General features: G+C 37.8%; 1 protein-coding gene across 5 annotated transcripts in view; it reads left to right on the plus strand.

The window, feature by feature from the left end:
- The first annotated feature begins 1,638 nt into the window (after positions 1-1,638).
- LOC104115209 (subtilisin-like protease SBT2.4) overlaps positions 1,639-17,594 on the plus strand; it is a 33,386-nt gene continuing 17,430 nt past the window's right edge. Inside the window, exons 1-5 of one of the 5 annotated variants that reach the window (XM_018777329.3) lie at positions 1,639-2,154; positions 4,623-5,017; positions 5,534-5,629; positions 5,816-5,885; positions 12,911-13,193. In XM_018777329.3, coding sequence (XP_018632845.1) covers positions 2,152-2,154; positions 4,623-5,017; positions 5,534-5,629; positions 5,816-5,885; positions 12,911-13,193 — 847 coding nt within the window. In that variant the 5' untranslated portion in view covers positions 1,639-2,151. Of the gene's footprint in view, positions 3,972-4,622; positions 5,018-5,533; positions 5,630-5,815; positions 5,886-12,910; positions 13,194-17,594 lie in introns of those variants that run through there. The other 4 variants (XM_018777330.3, XM_018777332.3, XM_070187866.1 and 1 more) reach the window with 4 other exon arrangements.

The raw sequence follows: 17,594 nt of genomic DNA on the forward strand, positions 1-17,594 counted from the left end.
TCAGTTCCTCAAGCATCTTTATTATCTCGGGGTTAGTCCCGGGTTCTACTTCACCCGGCCTTTCTGTGAGCGGTTCATTTCTGCGAGCATGTTTTCGGGATGGTTCGGGCTCAACTCTACTGGAGGCATGACTTTGGTTCTGCAACTGGGCTATCGCTGCCTGTTGAGCCTGTGACATTTCGAAAATCACGTGCAAGTTGATCCCATCACCTCCGCCGTCGTGTGTACTCCGGGCTACCGACCGGGCTCCCCCGCGAATGCTATTTTCGTGGTTAGTAGGAAAGTTTGCTTCGATAGCCACATATGAATTAACATCGATCGGATCCGCGACTGGGACTCCGTTGGGGTCAACATGGGCACCTCGTTGTTGGGCACCACATTGTTGTTCTCGCCATGGTGGTCGAACTCAGCATCAACGTTCAAATGGGTAGATTAGGAGTTTTATATTTTTAATTTGACCTGAAATTAAAAGCTCAAAGAATAAGTGTAAAATAGAGTATGTTATGAAAATTTGTATCAAATCACCACTATTATCCTTAGGCCCACGGTGGGCGCCAAACTGTATACCCTAAAAAATGGATAACAATTAAATTTGTATGTGGTTTTAAGGATACGCGGATTAATTCAATACAAATGATAAGTTGCGTTAGATTAAGCAGATAAATGGCGTAATAAATTGTCAAACCAATAAAGGGGGGAGTGAACCCGGACTTAGTATATCTTTAATGAAATACCTGCCTTCGATTTCGGGCTCACAGTAATGAAGAACTGATGAATAAAAGTAAGAACTTTGAATAGCAAAGAAAGTAAGAGTACATTGCCTTGGTATGCATGTTACAATAAATTGTCTAATGAATAGTTAGACTCCCCTTTATATAGTAGGAGAATTTTTTCTAAGTACAATTCTAAGAAAGGGTAAAAATCCTTCTCCTTGCTAATCACTGATCCATTGCTGGCACGAGCCGAGATTTACGACGTGACATCCGGTTGGGCACGAATATCACAACCCTTTGTTAGTCATACTCGATTGTCTGGTAACGCTCTCTGAGGTTTAGGGATTCGAATCGGACCTGGGGGATGTGACCCCAATTCTTCCGAGGGCATATGCTTTGCTCGGACCTCGACTCGAGGGGCTCCTTGTCATGATTCTGATTCTTTACGGTCACGTCTCTGCTCCATTTGCGTCATCGAAAATCGAGATATCCAACGAGCTCGATTTCACCCGTATACATGTATAAATGAGACTTCATTCCGGCTTTTGTAACTTATGAAGGCCTTTGCAACTTATTGGCTTTGTAGTTCTACGCTCTAAATTTCAATTGTTACAATGTTTGGAATATTCTTATCTTGGAAGATATTCGATAATGCCACATGTTGTTCTTTTTATATGGATACATATAGTACATAATTTTTTCTCAATTTTCTATTAGTATGTTGGGAGCAGTATTTTTACCGTTAAAAGGGATACAAGTCGACATCTCTCATTTAAATGACACACCTATTGCCAATAGTTGTGTATTTCCTTATTTTCTCCATTTAAATTTATTTTATTTTATTTAATTTTAAGGATTGACCTACATGGGTGATCCTAATCATTCGTTCAATTCAACCGGATAGTTTTGACACGTATTGATACAGAAATTTAGCTCGAAAGTAGCTCGAAATTTAGCTCGAAAGGAGCCATTCTAAGGAGAATTTGTTTTTAGACTTTAGTTTAATTTTCAAATCTTTTTTTTTTTTTTTTAGCATACTCGGAATTTGTATCTCCTCTTTTCTCTCTCAAACCTCTCTTCTCTGTATCTATCCCTTGAAATTCTCTTCTCCTCTGATCTCCTACCCCTCTGCTTCTCATCCTTGTTCTTCGATACCAATAATTTGGTATCAATTGGTATAGAGCCAGGTTGCTCTCGGCATGTGGACTGAATATTAACAAAGCATTAGTTGAAGTTTCTACAATAGAAAACATATCGCATCAGCTGACCAAACAATGACTCTATTGGCTGAGATTCAAAGGCTTTTTCAGAAAATTAAAAGACAAATTGAGCTAAAATCTGAAGAGTCATGCAAATACTACTGCATGCCATGCTATGTTGTTTGCTCTAGTGGGAGGTACTATTGCCTAAACATGAAAATCTCTGCTTGTGTACAAAAATGGTAAGTTTAACCTCGAAACTTCTCCTTCAGGTTCCGTCCTTATAGAGAGTGCTGAAGTTGTGGAAGATATGTTCTTAAATGTACTTTTTATCGAAAACGAGAGTGATAATGATATATATGCTTTGGGAGACACATTCCTAGCTAAACATTTTGCGGAAGATGAAAGCGAGAATAATGCTTACAAGGTGCTTGGTAAAATGCCAAAGCTAGATTATAATTCTGATGAAAGTGATTTGGATGCTTTAGAAGACATGTATCTACATGCACTTTTCATTGAAACTGAGAGGATAAATAACGGTCACAAGGTTTCCAATGAAATGTCAGAAAGAGATATGAAACCGAAGTCCTTTGATAGTGGTTTTAATGGCAGAAATATCGAATTTGTTGAACATGTGTATCCTAAGGTATTCTCCACATATTTGTTGCGCACTCGATCTCAAATGTATGTTCTTATGGTTGGAAGAGATCATTGCAAGGTAGCATATGCATTCATAAGACATAAGAGCAAGTTCTCTCTTGTTTTAGTTGTAAATAGGATGATTGTTCCTGTACAGGATCCAGGAATAGGCTTGAAGACTGTGAAGTTAGATGGTTATACAAATATATTATAGAATTATTGATGGATTTTACTAACAGGTTTTGATCGTCTAATAGCACGAGTAGAGTGCATGGGATACTGGATGGCAGTAGTTAATGCATCCTTATGTCGTGTATATTAATTTTGTCTGTTCAGGTGCTATCATTCCAACATATAGCCCTGTTTTACAGTATTAACTGTAAAGGAGACCTCTCGTTGAACTTAACAGAATTTTCCATAAGGAGAGTATGTTACTTTGGGGCCCAAATTTGCAATTAACATTGCATGATGACTCTAAAGAGGGAGCCACAATTGATTTGTCTGTATACAATGATCAGTGGATGGGTGTAAAATCCATAAGGCTTCTCAAAGAAGGGGTTCAGTCATGGCTAGAAACTTGTCTACTGCTAGAGTAAAGGTTTCCTTAGACGGATATATTCTTCTCTGTAAGGAACTATATTTCAGCATCTCTACAACTCCATGAATAGTGCAGCATGGGGTTTTAAGTTACAAAGGACGTCTCTTATCCATGGATTCTAGTGGTAGTGTGAAACTATGAGATAGTATTAGAGGGACTACTAATCAACACTACAAAGAGGTTATAACTGACAAGGAGGTGGAAGAAGTACATGTTTGCAAGCTTTGGAGACTGGTTATTTGATTTTATCTTTCCTGTTGCAATGTGTTCTGGTGCTCTTAACTTCTCTGGTTCTGCCAGTCTAAGGAATGGAGCTGCGAAAGTCAGAGATATGGTGAATAATTTGCAATTCACTTTTGACCCAGGTGGTATATTTATTGGCTTGGAGAACCAAGCTATTGGGTTGCATTTTCAAAACCTGGACCACTTAAAAAATTTGCACCAGCAAACATGCAACTTCAAGGGATATGTGTCATCATTCTTCTCTACTCAATTATGGAGTCCAGCATATGGAAGCAAATTCAGCTCTAATGATGTTCATGCAATTATTATTCCTCTCTTGGTGGAGGAACGTGCACTACACCTTCTACATAATCAACTAGACAACTGTTGGTATATGCTTAGTATTAATGAAGTGGAGCGTTGTCTTCTTGCTATGAAATTGAGTTACTTGTTTGTTGTATTATCCTGAAATTCAAAGTGTTCCGCATCAATTTTCATTTGTTCCAGGCGGCTCCTTAATGAAGTTCTGTTACTTGAGTGATATATTCTAGAGCAACTTTGATGTTTCTACACCAAATGATTATATAATTGAGCTGGAAGGTATATTCATATCACCAAGAGGTGCACTTTACTGTTGAGATAACCATTAAGGAGTGGAGCATAGCTTTTAGATGGGACACATATTATCCATTCTCCTTGTTACAAGATATAACCAGAAATAATTGACTTCTGTGTGCTATGCTTGGAGAACATCTTTTGAAATTTCCTTTTGATCCTGGTGGCTCCAGTTCTACATTACCACCCTTGAGGACAAGAATGTTGTTTAACAGGGGCGTATTGATATAAAAATTAGGGACTTAGATCGAAAGTAGCTTAAGTGAGTGGGAGCCATTCTGGCGGAAAAGTTTGTTAGACTTCGATTTAATTTCCAATTCCTTTTTATTTTGTTTTTGGCATATTTCACGTGAGACTAGTTAGGAGTATAAAGCTACTACTACTACTACATTGTAATTTCATTGAGTAATGATAAATATGAATTTTTCCTCTTGTATCTCCTCTTTTCTCTCTCAATCTCTATTCTCTGTCTCTATCCCCTGAATTTCTCTTCTCCTCTGACCTCCCCCTCTTATTCTCTTCCCTGTTCTTTGATACCAATAATTTGGTATCAATCATAGATATGTAGTGAAAAATTACTAGAATTTCAATAAACTAATATTAAATTATGAATTCATAATTTCGATAAATTTTCAGATTGAAAACCTGAAGAATGCTCCAAGAGTGAAGTTGGTGGAGGAAGACAGGAGGGTTAAACTGATGACTACTTACACTCCGCAGTTTCTGGGGATACCGGCGGTATGGACGCAAGAAGGAGGAGATAGAAACATCGGGGAAGGAATTGTGATCGGCTTTGTTGATTCTGGCATTAACCCAGACCACCCCAGCTTTGCTTATGATCCCACAACTACTACTAATTATACTCCTCAACATTTTTCTGGAGCATGTGAGGAAGGTCCATTATTTCCTGAAACTTCCTGCAATGGTAAGATAGTATCTGCTAGGTTTTTCTCAGCTGGAGCTCAAGCTAATGCTATTCTTAATGCCTCTGTGGATATTCTCTCACCCTTTGATGCTGTTGGACATGGCAGGTAAAATTCATAATACTGTTTAACTTGTATTACTTTGATTTCTCTCAACTCTGGTGGTCAAACTTATCAAATTCTCCACCCATCAAGTCTTTTTAAAAAAAAGCTAAATACTTAATAAATATACGTACTTTAATATTTCCTTAGTATTTGTCTAGTATATTACTCTGTAGATTGGTCGATTGAACTTTACATGTTAATTTAGGTTAACTTAATTCAGTTGTAAGTATCAATTTTAATACTTCTCTATCGTGCTAGCAATCTGTTAATCAATCAGTAGTGCAATTTCAGGCAAAGGGTCATTTTCTAATCCCCAAAGAAATAAACCTCGTGCTACCTATGGGGCTTATGTTAACGAATTTTTAGATATAGTTTATGGAAAATAAATTAACTTTAGGAAAACATATTCCTCGAGAAAGGAAAGGAAATTTTAGTTTGAGGCGTCTAGAGTATGATTTTGTCTTCAAGTTTATGTTAGCCTATACCTTTTTATTATATTTTTGATTTTTTCCTTTCCAGTCATGTAGCTTCAATTGCAGCTGGAAATTTTGGAGTTCCGGTGGTAGTGAATGGCTTGTACTACGGACGAGCAACTGGAATGGCGCCGCGGGCAAGGTAGGTATATATAGACAAACATACACAAAGGCACATCAAATGATTCTGAAAGGACTACATATATATATATATATATATATATATATATATATATATATATATATATATATATATATATATATGATGATGATGATGACAAGTGGGTCTTCACTAAAGGATTGCTATGCAATTGCTTATGACAAACAGGATTGCAGTTTATAAAGCTATTTATCCAAGCATAGGAACTCTTTCAGATGTATTAGCGGCAATTGATCAAGTAAGTATTACTTGCACTTTCCACCTGTCACTACACAATTCTCAAAGGTTGCAACCGTCACTTAGCGAGCATATATTCGGCAAAGTGAACTGGATAATTTATCATCACAACAAATCATAAGCAGTTAGTATAAGATAAAGCTTTAATATCCAAACGCACATCCATAGAAATAATAATAATAATAACAATAATAGAAGATTAGGAATCTCAAAAGGAAACCCACAAGCTAAATCAAGAAGCATTTTTTATAAATATAATAGTACAAAAGAGTTGAAGGGACATAGCCTTAAATCATATATTGCAGAAAAAAGAGGATGAAGTGTACTAGTAGCCACTTTTAAGCATGCTATTTAAAATATTTTTACAATTTACAATATATTAAGTATCATGAATTTTTGAGCTGCTAATTTTAAATTCAGGACTTAGTGTCCTAAATTTTTGAGCTGCTAATTTGAAATTCAGGATTAAGTGTCATGAATTTCTAAACTGCTAATTTGAAATTCAGGACTAAGTGTCTTAAATTTCTGAACTGCTAATTTAAAATTCGGTACATAAGATTCGAATTTCTGGACACGATTTTAGAACTTTAGGACACGATAGTTTGAACTTGAGATTTAAACTTTAGGATGATGTGTCCTAAAATTTAAGTAAATTAACTAATTTTTAAATACATTGTATATTATGGATATATTTTAAATAGCATACTTAAAAGTGGCTATTTCCACAAAAAGAAGTCCCTAGCCTTCACGGACCGAGTGGACGACCCACCTCAGCTGATTGCGTGGAAAGATCAACTAATCCTCAAAAAGTGTTAGCAACGATATCTACAAGAAGCATTGAGTTGTGAGCCATTAGGACCTAATAAAATCATCAACTCAGCCCCTTTCATGCCCTGGGGACAAGTCTTTTAACAGTTTATTGTGCATAATTATACGCAAAATAAACTTACGTCTCAGTATAAAAAGCATACACACATCCACGACATTCACAGAATATCCACAGTACAAATGAAACCATAGAACTCATCACGATGCATGCATATAATATATACTAACTCATTAAGGTGCCGCTAATCCTACATGTTTTACCCGCATAGCCATAGTTTTCTAAATGTGCAATAAAATGCCGCATGTCTTACATTCAAAGCAAATCAATGCCAAGTGCTAGGAGTGCAGGACCCTAAAATCCCCACGTCTTAAGGTAAATCTTAATATAACTGTAAAATACTATATTTAGCACTTGCTCATCCCTACACCAACTAGGCATTTAAAATTATTTCAATGCATTTATGCAACTTTTACGAAACATGTGTCTTTAGAAAAACAAGCAATCAAAAAGTTAAAATTTCACCTACTTCAAAAGCATTCAAAGCACAAAGCGTCTCTATTGAATTTCGTGTTCCTTTTCGAATCCATACAAAAATATGCAATAACGTAATCAACTACCCAATAGGACTCACTTTAATATTTTAGCGTTTAGTCAAAGTCAATGGTCAAAATTAACTCTCGGCTAAAAAGATTAAATCCTAGGACCTGATAAATTTTTGAATTAAACATAATCCAACGAGTCTAATATTGTAATTAGTTCTCAATCGGGGTTCATTTATCCATCCAATTTCGTAATTTTTCATTTGGGGCTTTTAGGGCTAAGTTCCCTATAGTTCATGCTAAGTTCCATGTTTTGGAAGCCTAAATTTGTATATAATCATGTAAAGAACTCAATAAAAGGTTTAGAATCATTACCTTAATAATTCTCAATGATCCTCCTCCTTCAAAACCAGGTATGATCTGTGCGTTTTGTACCCCAAAAAGTGAGAAATAAAGTATGAAATTTTGGATTTACTATAACTTACATATCCAGACATTTCTCGCGATCGCGGCTATTACCCAGGCTCAATAGGGTGTCGATTACGGTAGTTGACCCAATCAACCTGTGGCAAACCCGGAAATAGAGAAGATAAAGAATACCAAATTTTAACGTGAAAAATCCTTCAAATTGAAGGTAAAAATCACGGGATCATACAGATCCAAAAAGCTTCACTATAACAGTAAGGGGGTTACAAAAGTTTTCCAAATTGAATACATAATAAATGCCAAACACGGAGCAACAATAGCGATAAAAGCAACAACAAATCAATTGAAGAAAGATGAGAAATTACAAAAACGGAGCTGTTGTTCAGGGCTCGAAATTGGATACTACAGGCCTCCGAATCCGGTCTCCACCATTCAAATCAAAGACCAAGATGTTAGGAGCACTCAGTAAAAATTTCAGCCCGATCCAACAGTGAACGAATTGAAAAACGTGATTTGGAGCTGGCTGGTCGAAATAAAATATGCAGCAAAACGAACTCTTTTTCTTCTTCTTCTCTTATGATGGAAGCTATCTCAAAAATCACTCTTATGTGCTAAAGTCTTTCAAAGCCTGATCCTCTTCGGTCACCAAGGAGTGAAGATAACTGGCCGCGCCAACCGATCCAAACAGTACCTGGGTATCCGCAGGGATCGTAAACACGACCGTCCTCTTGCGGTCGGGGTCCACGCTCGGAGCAAGGAACTGCTTCACCAGCTTCGGGCCCAAGCTCGGCCCGCCTGCTTCCGATGGTACGTCTTTTTTCAGGATCTCCAAGTGACTGAATCCGAGGTAATCCTCCAATGCGCCCATATCCATGCCCTAAAAAAACATGTTGAGGGCCTCGTCTGCGGTCCGCGTCATCTCGTTCGGTTTCTCCTTGATGGCCTGAGCCTCGTCGAATAGAGACTCCGTGTGGGATGGCGTTCCCGTGATGTCAATGACGTCGACGGCTTCCCTCGGAGCAGGAGTAGTTTCTCGGGAGGCCGTAGCCACTGGTTTTACTTCGGGCTCCCGAGCCAAAGTTGGGTCGACCTCTCGGTCACTTCTCCCGGTCGCCACCCGCTCTTCTTCATCAATAGCCGGCCTATGGGCAACGAACTCCATATCGTCATCTTCAGGGTAGTCCCTGAGCCGGTGGAGGGAATCAGGGTCCGGTACCCCGGCCCGGGTACTCCTCTTGTTGCTCTTTCGGGCCCGGACCGCTACCCTCTTCTTCTTGGCTTCAGTGTCTGTGGAACCCGAAGACTTTCTCTTTCTTCTGTTTTTGTCCTCCTCCTCCTTAGCAGCCTCAGGCTGTCCCGAAGCGGAGGGTGTATCGGGTGAAGACGAAGCCTCGTCCTCGTCCTATGCCCGGAGCTCGGTGGTCTTGGGCAAACCTACGAAAGAAAGAGAGGGATTTAGAGAAAAACAGTTGAATATGTAAGTAAGTTTGGTCAGAAAAAGTACTCACCATGGAAACGGGCCTCCCACTTGCCCTTCGAGAGCTTGCGCCATTTGCGCTCGAAATATGACATCTGCGTGCAAATCCCCTCAACCCACTCTTTGAAGCGGGGAACTGCGTTGGGAACTCGGGCAACCACTGCACGATGATAGAAACAATCAATGAAAATGAAGAACTGAAATTCACAAAAATTCTAAATACTCGAGAAAGAGAGCTACTTACGGGCTAGGTTCCACTTTTCAGGGAACGGCAGGAACTCGGAAGGAATGAGATCCTCGGTTTTCACCCAAACAAATCTCCCCTCCCAGCCTCGATCCTTATCTTCGTCAATGCTCGAGAATGGATCTTTCTTCGCCCGACGAACGAGCTTGATTAGTCCCCCTCGGAAGATTCGGGGACTGTAGAGACGAAGTAGGTGATTGATGGTGAACCGATGTGCCTCTGTGTTATTAACGAAGTGGCAGTGTTATAAATAGCGCTCGCTACAGCGCTAAAAGCGTGTAGCGATGCGAGGCGAGCGTGTGTCGCTACAGAGGGCCTGTTGCGTTGCGATTCAAAATAGCGGTCGCCTGTGCTTGTGTAGCGAGAGGCGACAGTGTGGTGAGAAGCGAGCGTAGCGTCGCTATTTTAAAAAAAGAAAAGAAAAAGGCACTTAAGTCGCAATTAGGACTTGGGTGAAATCACTTCTTACGAGCAGCGACCCTTCTTCTCCGGTTCTTCTTCAGCGACAAAATTAGGGCTTGAGTTCACATCTTCTTCTTCCATCGTCAGCCATCAGCGACCCCTTTTTCACCAGGTATGTTTCTTTCTTTTCTTTTCTTCTTCTTCTCCTTTCTTCTTCTACTTTCTTCTTCTTCTGGTCGACCACCATTGCTGGTCTTCTTTTTTCTTTTTCTTTCTTCTTTCTTCTTTCTTCAGTGATCGTTGTTTTTCTTATTCTTTCGGCTCTGTTTTTCTTCTCTTTCAGCCCAGCTCTGTTTTCCTTTCTTCCATCATCTCTTTCAGCTCTGTTTTTCTTCTTCTTCTTTCTTTGCTCTGTTTTTCTTCTTCTTTCTTTCTTTGCTCAGTTTTTGGGTTTTTTGCTCTGTTTCTTCCATCATCTCTTTCAGCTCTTATTTTTCAATTTGTTGCTCTGTTTTTCAAAATCGAGCAAAGGCAGCAGCTGTATTTTTTTTTTTGTTGCTCTGCTTTTCAAAATCGAGCAGAGGCAGTCAGGTAGTAGCTTCATTTTTTTTTTGTTGCTCTGTTTTTCAAAATGGAGTAGAGGCAGTAGCTTTATTAATTTGTTGCTCTGTTTTTTTCAATTATAGATTTATAGTCTTATTGAGTAGAATTAATTGCATATTGACTTGATAATTTTTTTCCCATAAAACAACGTTGAGATGGCGTCATCCGATAGTAATAAACGAAATAATATAGCTTGGAATTATGCTATACAAGGCTCATCAAGATCCGCAATTAATTTTTGAATGATATTTATTAATATATTATTGTTTTTGAGTTTTTAGTTATATGTATATAATATTTTATGTTTTTGTATAAATTGTCGCTTCACAGCAAAAAGGCGAGCGCTTCGCTGCGCGCCTCTCGCCTCAGTGAAGCGGGCCCTCGTCGCTATTTGTCGCCGCACGCTATCCAAAACACTGCGAAGTGGCGAAGGAGGATCAAGATACTCCAAAAGGATGGGTGAATCTGCCCGAGGCAGACCTCGTACCTTCTGCAAAAATCGAGGACTATGGGTCCACCGGGGCTAGTGTGAAGGGGTATGTGTAAACACTCAGATACCCCTTCACATAGTGATGTCCTCATGAGGACCGGGGACGACCACTTCTTTGCCCTCCCATTTGCAGTCCTTCCGAACTGTAGGGAGCATGTCCTCGGTGATGGAGCATATGTACCTCCATACCTCCTCGCCCCGATCCTGTTGACTGGAGGTTTTTTCGACCTTGAAGTCGTTTTCTATAGAACAGCCTCCGAGGATGAAGTTCTTAAGGGGTGGTTCTGGGGCCATTTCAGGTACGGCCACCTCAGCATCCGTGGCCGAGTTAGAAGTTGAAGGGACGGTCTGTTGGGGCATAGATTTCGAAGTCTTCGCCATCGAGTTTTGGGAAATATGAAGATTTGAAGATGAGGATGAATGTTTGAAGGTCAAACTTGAAGAATTAAGGATGAAGTATGAAGATTTGAAGATGGGAAGATGAATATATGAAAATGTATAGAACAATGTATGAAGATTTGAAGGGGTTAAGAACAAGTAAAAAGTTCGGGGGTAAATTAAGGAGTTCTGGAATTGAAAGTAAAAAAGTAAAAAAAAAGCAACCGAAGCTTTTATAGAGAGGGGGTAATCAATGCGTGACATTTTGCATTCGAGGACGGTCAACCTGCGGCTGACACGTGTTCGAAGTTAGAACGACGCGACTGATGGGACGTTTCACTGACCCCGTCGATTGGGTTATAGAGGTCAATTAATTGCTTCCCGTCGCTTCGATAAACCTGCTCTCCGAAAAGCATGGGGACTATCTGTGTAAGGTTAGAATCGGGGACAATATTTTCCCCGATTCCCCAATAAGGAAACGAGAGGGAAGCACGGTCCGACGCAACTACAAGCAAGGCCGAAGGATCTCTCCTATCTGAACTCGGGAGGAGTGAACGATGCATCTAGGATCGGGCATGGCAAAACAATGGGCCCGGGCTAAGTAAAGTTTTGAGACCACGGGAAAAGGAGGAGCGATTGGGCATGACAAGTAGGGAGCCGTAATATTCGCCCTCAACCGGATATTACAGCACAAATCACGTCCGATATCAACTGCGGATCGACATTTACCGGAAAAAGAATATTTTTACCTTATTTATAGTGTATTTAGGACTGAAATCCCCTGCTATATAGAGGGGATTTTTTTTATATATTATAACACATGGTTGACATGCATATCAAAGCAATAAAAGTTCATTTCTGTCTTCTAGCTATCATTCATAGTGTTCTTCAGCTATTCTTTTCTTTAATTGCAACCGAGCCCATATCGAGGGTCGGATCGAGGCCGGATCTTAGTGTCCAGCTTACGATCTGGTTTGACCGTCACATTACGTTTGGTTTGAGCGTTCATTCTCTCTTTAATTTAATTACTCGTTGTTCTTAGATCATTCGTATTGAATTAAATCACGTATCCTTTAAATCGCGTACAAATTTAATTGTTACTCATTTTTCAGGGTATATAGAATTATTACTCCGTCCTGTCCGAAAAAGAATGATACTTTTCGGATCTTGAGAGTCAAACCTCTTAAATTTGACGATGAATTTAGACATAGAATCTTTAAGTTTTTAAAAATAAGATTTAAATATTATATAAAATATACTTTGAGTCACAATATTTAACAATTCAAAATATTTGAAAGGTATATGAAAAGGTCGTGGTCAAAGAACTACTCGTTTGACTCTCGAAATTCGAAAAGTGTCATCTTTTTTTGGAACGGAGGGAGTAGTTATTTTACCTTTGCAATCCCACCGGTATTATATAAGTAATTATTATTTTAGTATAGTTGAAATGCGTGCAAGTTGACTCGAACACCACGACTATTAGAAAGAAGTAATTAATATCGTTTTAGCATTAGCACATACTTAGCCCAGCTCACACCTTTCATTCTTCTAATATGCATGAGTCCGATCAGGGATTCTCATTCAACCAAATTCTAAAATTTTCAAGAGATTGATCCAGTTTCACAAATTAATTTGCAGGCAGTATTAGATGGGGTTGATATCTTGACTCTGTCAGTAGGACCAGATGAACCACCAGAAGGCACACTGACTTTCTTGAGCCTGTTTGAGATATTCATGTTAGCTGCACACAAGGCTGGAACGTTTGTTGTTCAAGCAGCTGGGAACCAGGGTCCTTCTCCTTACTCTGTTATCTCTTATAGTCCATGGGCTGTAGGTGTTGCTGCTTGTGACATTGATAGAACCTATCCTGCCACTCTTATTCTTGGTAACGGGCTCAAAATTGGGGGTGTAGGATTATCAGGTTAGTATTGCTACATAACTATTATTTTTTGTAAGTCTATCTTACTTTATGGCATTTTTACCGAAATTACGAACTAGTATAAACGTATTTCTAGTAACGAATTAGGAATTATTTTATTCAAAAATTTCACCGGGAAAAAACTAACAGCTAATGAAGTTTAGTAAAATGTTCACGCAGTCGTTGGAACGATTATTAATTAAACGTGGCTGAGAAAAATGATTTTAGCTTATCGCTTCATTTTTAAAAATATATTATGGCATTACTGAAAGTAACGTTTTAAGGCTAGGGCATAAACAAGGGTTATGCCATTAGTTGTCCTTGCGACCGGTCAGGTTAAGTTTGACGATGTCTTTATAAACTTGTTGTTTCTACGAATTACAGTTTATTCTTTTATTTTTACTGTTAGTAACGTAAATAATTTCTAACGAATTAAACCTCAAGTTAAATTTACTAATTTTAATTGTCTTTCCTTTCTACTTGAATCTATTCGCTCCAAATCAAGTGCTTTCATAGACAAGCATTGTATTGCCGAATCACTCATGGCTATTAGTGAACATGCTAAATAGCAACACCGATTGGCACTTCAAGAGGCCAAAGGATATTCCTATTAAAGTTAATATAACTCTTCAGCATCTCACACAATGAAGAAGCAAGGATCCATTCTTCTATTATCCCACTGGTTGATAGCACACGTGGTATGAAACACATGTTACGGTATTTTCACATTATATTGGAGTACGTGTCTTATTCATTACTTATTCAACATTGTCCAGATCTTAGTCTATACACCTCCAGATGTCTAACCCGAGTTTCTCACTTTAATAATCCTCAAATTCAATTTCTTAGAGAAACTCACATTTTGCTTATAAAACAAGTCATTAAGGATCATGAAATCCTTAAACCTAAACTCTAGTCAAGACCGACCATTTTATCCAAAGATATACAGGACCTTGCACTAATCAAGGTTTTAATATATCTCATCTATGCATGTTCCTCGACGTTAGAGGCGATCACTCGTGTGAGAGAATCGATCTCGCGACTTATCCGACACACTTATATCCTTCAAAAGGATACCATCACATGCATACAAATTATCAACTAAATCAATAATAATACATTAATGAGTATACTATAATAACTAAAATATTTTACAATACACAAATACTAACATATCCTTTGCAAACCTAGAGCTATGACATGTTTCTCAAATATATCTCTAGATATTGCTTTTGTAAGAGGATCAACTATATGTTTTGTGTTTGTATGTATTGTAATGTTATTTCTTCATTTGCCATGATGTCTCTCACATTTGTATACTCTCTCAAGATAATTCATTTTCACCGTAACATAGTGAAGAATCTGCGGCTCTCTTTATGTATCGAAAAATCCTTATCATTTCTTTTCAATGATCTTTTCCAAGATTGGTTTGATACCTGTCAGTCAGACCTATGACATAATAAATATTTGGGTACACATTATAGCGTACATCAAGTGCCCGACAACACTTGAATATGGAACTCAAGATATGTCTTCCTTTTCATTTTTAATCTCTGAACACATTTCAAGGCTTAAAGTTTCACTTTCGCTAAAGAAGTATCCATGGGTTTGCAACAATTTAGCTGGAAGCATTACAAAACTTTCTCTATATAAGTTTCTTGACCGTGTTGGATCTTAACTCCAAGAATGTGGTCTGCCTCACCCATATCTTTCATGTCAAATGACTTTGAAAGCCATGATTAATCGTTCTCAGATACTCCAAATTATTTCCGGCAATAAAATATCATACGCGTAAAGAAAAAGAATTATAAATATTTCATTGGACTTCTTCATATAAATGCTATAATTTTCATTGATCATGGTATCATATGATATCACCTTCTTGTGAAATCTCAAATACCATTTCCTCGAGGACTGTTTCAGGCCATATATAGATCTTTTCAATTTGCAGATCTTATTTTCTTTTTTTTTTTTTGGCTTTTAACGACAAAATCTATATGTTGTTCCATACTGTTTTCACGTCTATTTGGTGTAATTTCAGATCCAAACGTGCAACAATAGCCAAAGATAATCGAATTGGTAAACTTTATAACTGGTGAAAAGGTTTTCTCATAATCAATTTCAGCTTCTTGCATAAAACTTTTTACCAAAACAAAAAAGAAGAATCCATTCTTCTTTGTGATTATGTTACCAACACGGTCCAAAAATTAAGTCCATATGATCAGTCACTCGTGTCACAACATCTCTCAGTTGAGCCCTATCGTAAATATAACACGGTATGTGAATTATATTTAGAAATGAGAGCAAACTAGAACAATATAGTAATGGAGACAAGATATATAGGAGTAGAATGACTTTGTTATTTCTCTTCTTGGTGTGTTTTTCATAGGGTCAAAAGTTCGTTATTTATAAATGTACAAATACATTCAAAGGTTATAAGTTAATGTACTTTTTAATTGAGTACATGAATACAAAGTACGTTACATGGACAGACAAATGCATTCATCTCATAACACTCCCCCTTGGATGTTCATTTAGAAGATAATGTGCCTCGTTAAAACCTTACTGGAAAAATCCAATGGGAAAAAGCCTAGTGAAGGAAAAAAAGTACACATATCTTGTAATACGCATTGAGTGCTGCCTCATTAAAAACCTTACCAAGAAAACCCAATTGGGACAAAACCTTGGTTAAGGAAAAAAGAGTACAATGCCCTGATGAAAACTTTATTTGATATCTCGGAGACGATGCGTTCCAATCTTATGTCTCAGCTTCTCAAATGTTGATGTTGGCAATGCTTTTGTGAACAAATCTGCCAGATTATCACTTGAACGGATCTGTTGAACATCTATCTCATCATTTTGTTAAAGATCATGCGTGAAAATGAACTTTGGTGAAACGTGTTTTGTTCTGTCTCCTTTGATATATCCTCCTTTTAGTTGAGCTATGCAAGCAACATTATCTTCATATAATATTGTTGGAATCTTCGTCTTTAAAGAAAGACCACACAATTGTTGAATGTGTTGAATCAGTGATCTCAACCATACACATTTTCGACTAGCTTCATGAATAACTATAATCTCTGCATAATTGGAAGATGTAGCAGCTAAAGTTTGTTTTGTTGAGCACCATAGTATAGCTGTACCTCTACAAGTAAATAGATAGCCTGATTTGAGATCGAGCTTTATTTGGGTCAGACAAATAACCTGCATCTGCATAACCAATCATTTGTGAATCAGATTCATAAGAATAAAATAATCCCACATTAATAGTCCCTCGGAGGTATCTGAAATATGCTTAACACCATTCCAGTGTCTTGTTGTTGGAAAGGAACTAAATCTTGATAATAAACTAACTGCAAAAGTTATATCTGGTCGAGTATTATTTGCAAGGTACATTAGTTCCCCAATTGCACTAAGGTATGGAGTTTCATCACCAAGAAGTTTTTCATCATTTTCATGATGTCAGAATGGATCTTTATTTATATCAAGTGATCTCACAACCATCGGGGTACTCAACGGATGAGCTTTATCCATATAAAAACGCTTTAAGATCTTTTCGGTGTACGTTGATTGATGAACAAAAATTCCATCTTTCATATGCTCAATTTGTAGACCAAGACAAAATTTTGTCTTTCCAAGATCTTTCATTTCAAACTCTTTCTTCAAACAGTCTACTGCTTTTGGAAGCTCCCCAGGAGTTCCAATGATATTTAGATCATCAACATACACAACGATTATAACAAATTCAGATTCAGACCTTTTTATAAAGACACAAGGACAAATTGGATCATTCTTATACCCTTCTTTCAGCAAGTATTCGCTCAGGCGATTATACCACATTTGCCCTGATTGTTTCAATCAATATAAGGATTTTTGAAACTTTATTGAACAAGTTTCCCTAAAGCTTTTATAAGTTTCAGGAACTTTAAACCCTTCAGGGATTTTCATATAAATTTGTAATGTGCCATACAAATATGCAGTGACAACATCCATCAGACGCATATCAAGTTTTTCATGGACTGCCAAATTTATAAGATTCCTGAAAGTGATTGCATCCACCACAGGAGAATATGTCTCCATATAATCAATGTCAGGTCTTTGTGAAAATCCTTGTGCCACAAGTCGTGCTTTATATCTAACGACTTCATTTTTATCATTTAGTTTTCGCACAAAAACCCATTTGTATCCCACTGGCTTTATTCCTTCAGGTGTTCGGACTATAGGTCCGAATACTTCACGTTTTTCAAGTGAAGCTAATTCTGCCTGGATAACGTCTTTCCATTTTGGCCAATCATTTCTCTGTCTACATTTATCGACAGATCTTGGTTCAATATCCTCATCTTGTTGTATTATTTCAACAACAACATTATAAGCAAAAACGTTGTCGACAATAATGTTATTTCA

Source organism: Nicotiana tomentosiformis, chromosome 11 (assembly GCF_000390325.3).
Source record: "Nicotiana tomentosiformis chromosome 11, ASM39032v3, whole genome shotgun sequence".
Taxonomy (NCBI): Eukaryota; Viridiplantae; Streptophyta; class Magnoliopsida; order Solanales; family Solanaceae; genus Nicotiana; species Nicotiana tomentosiformis.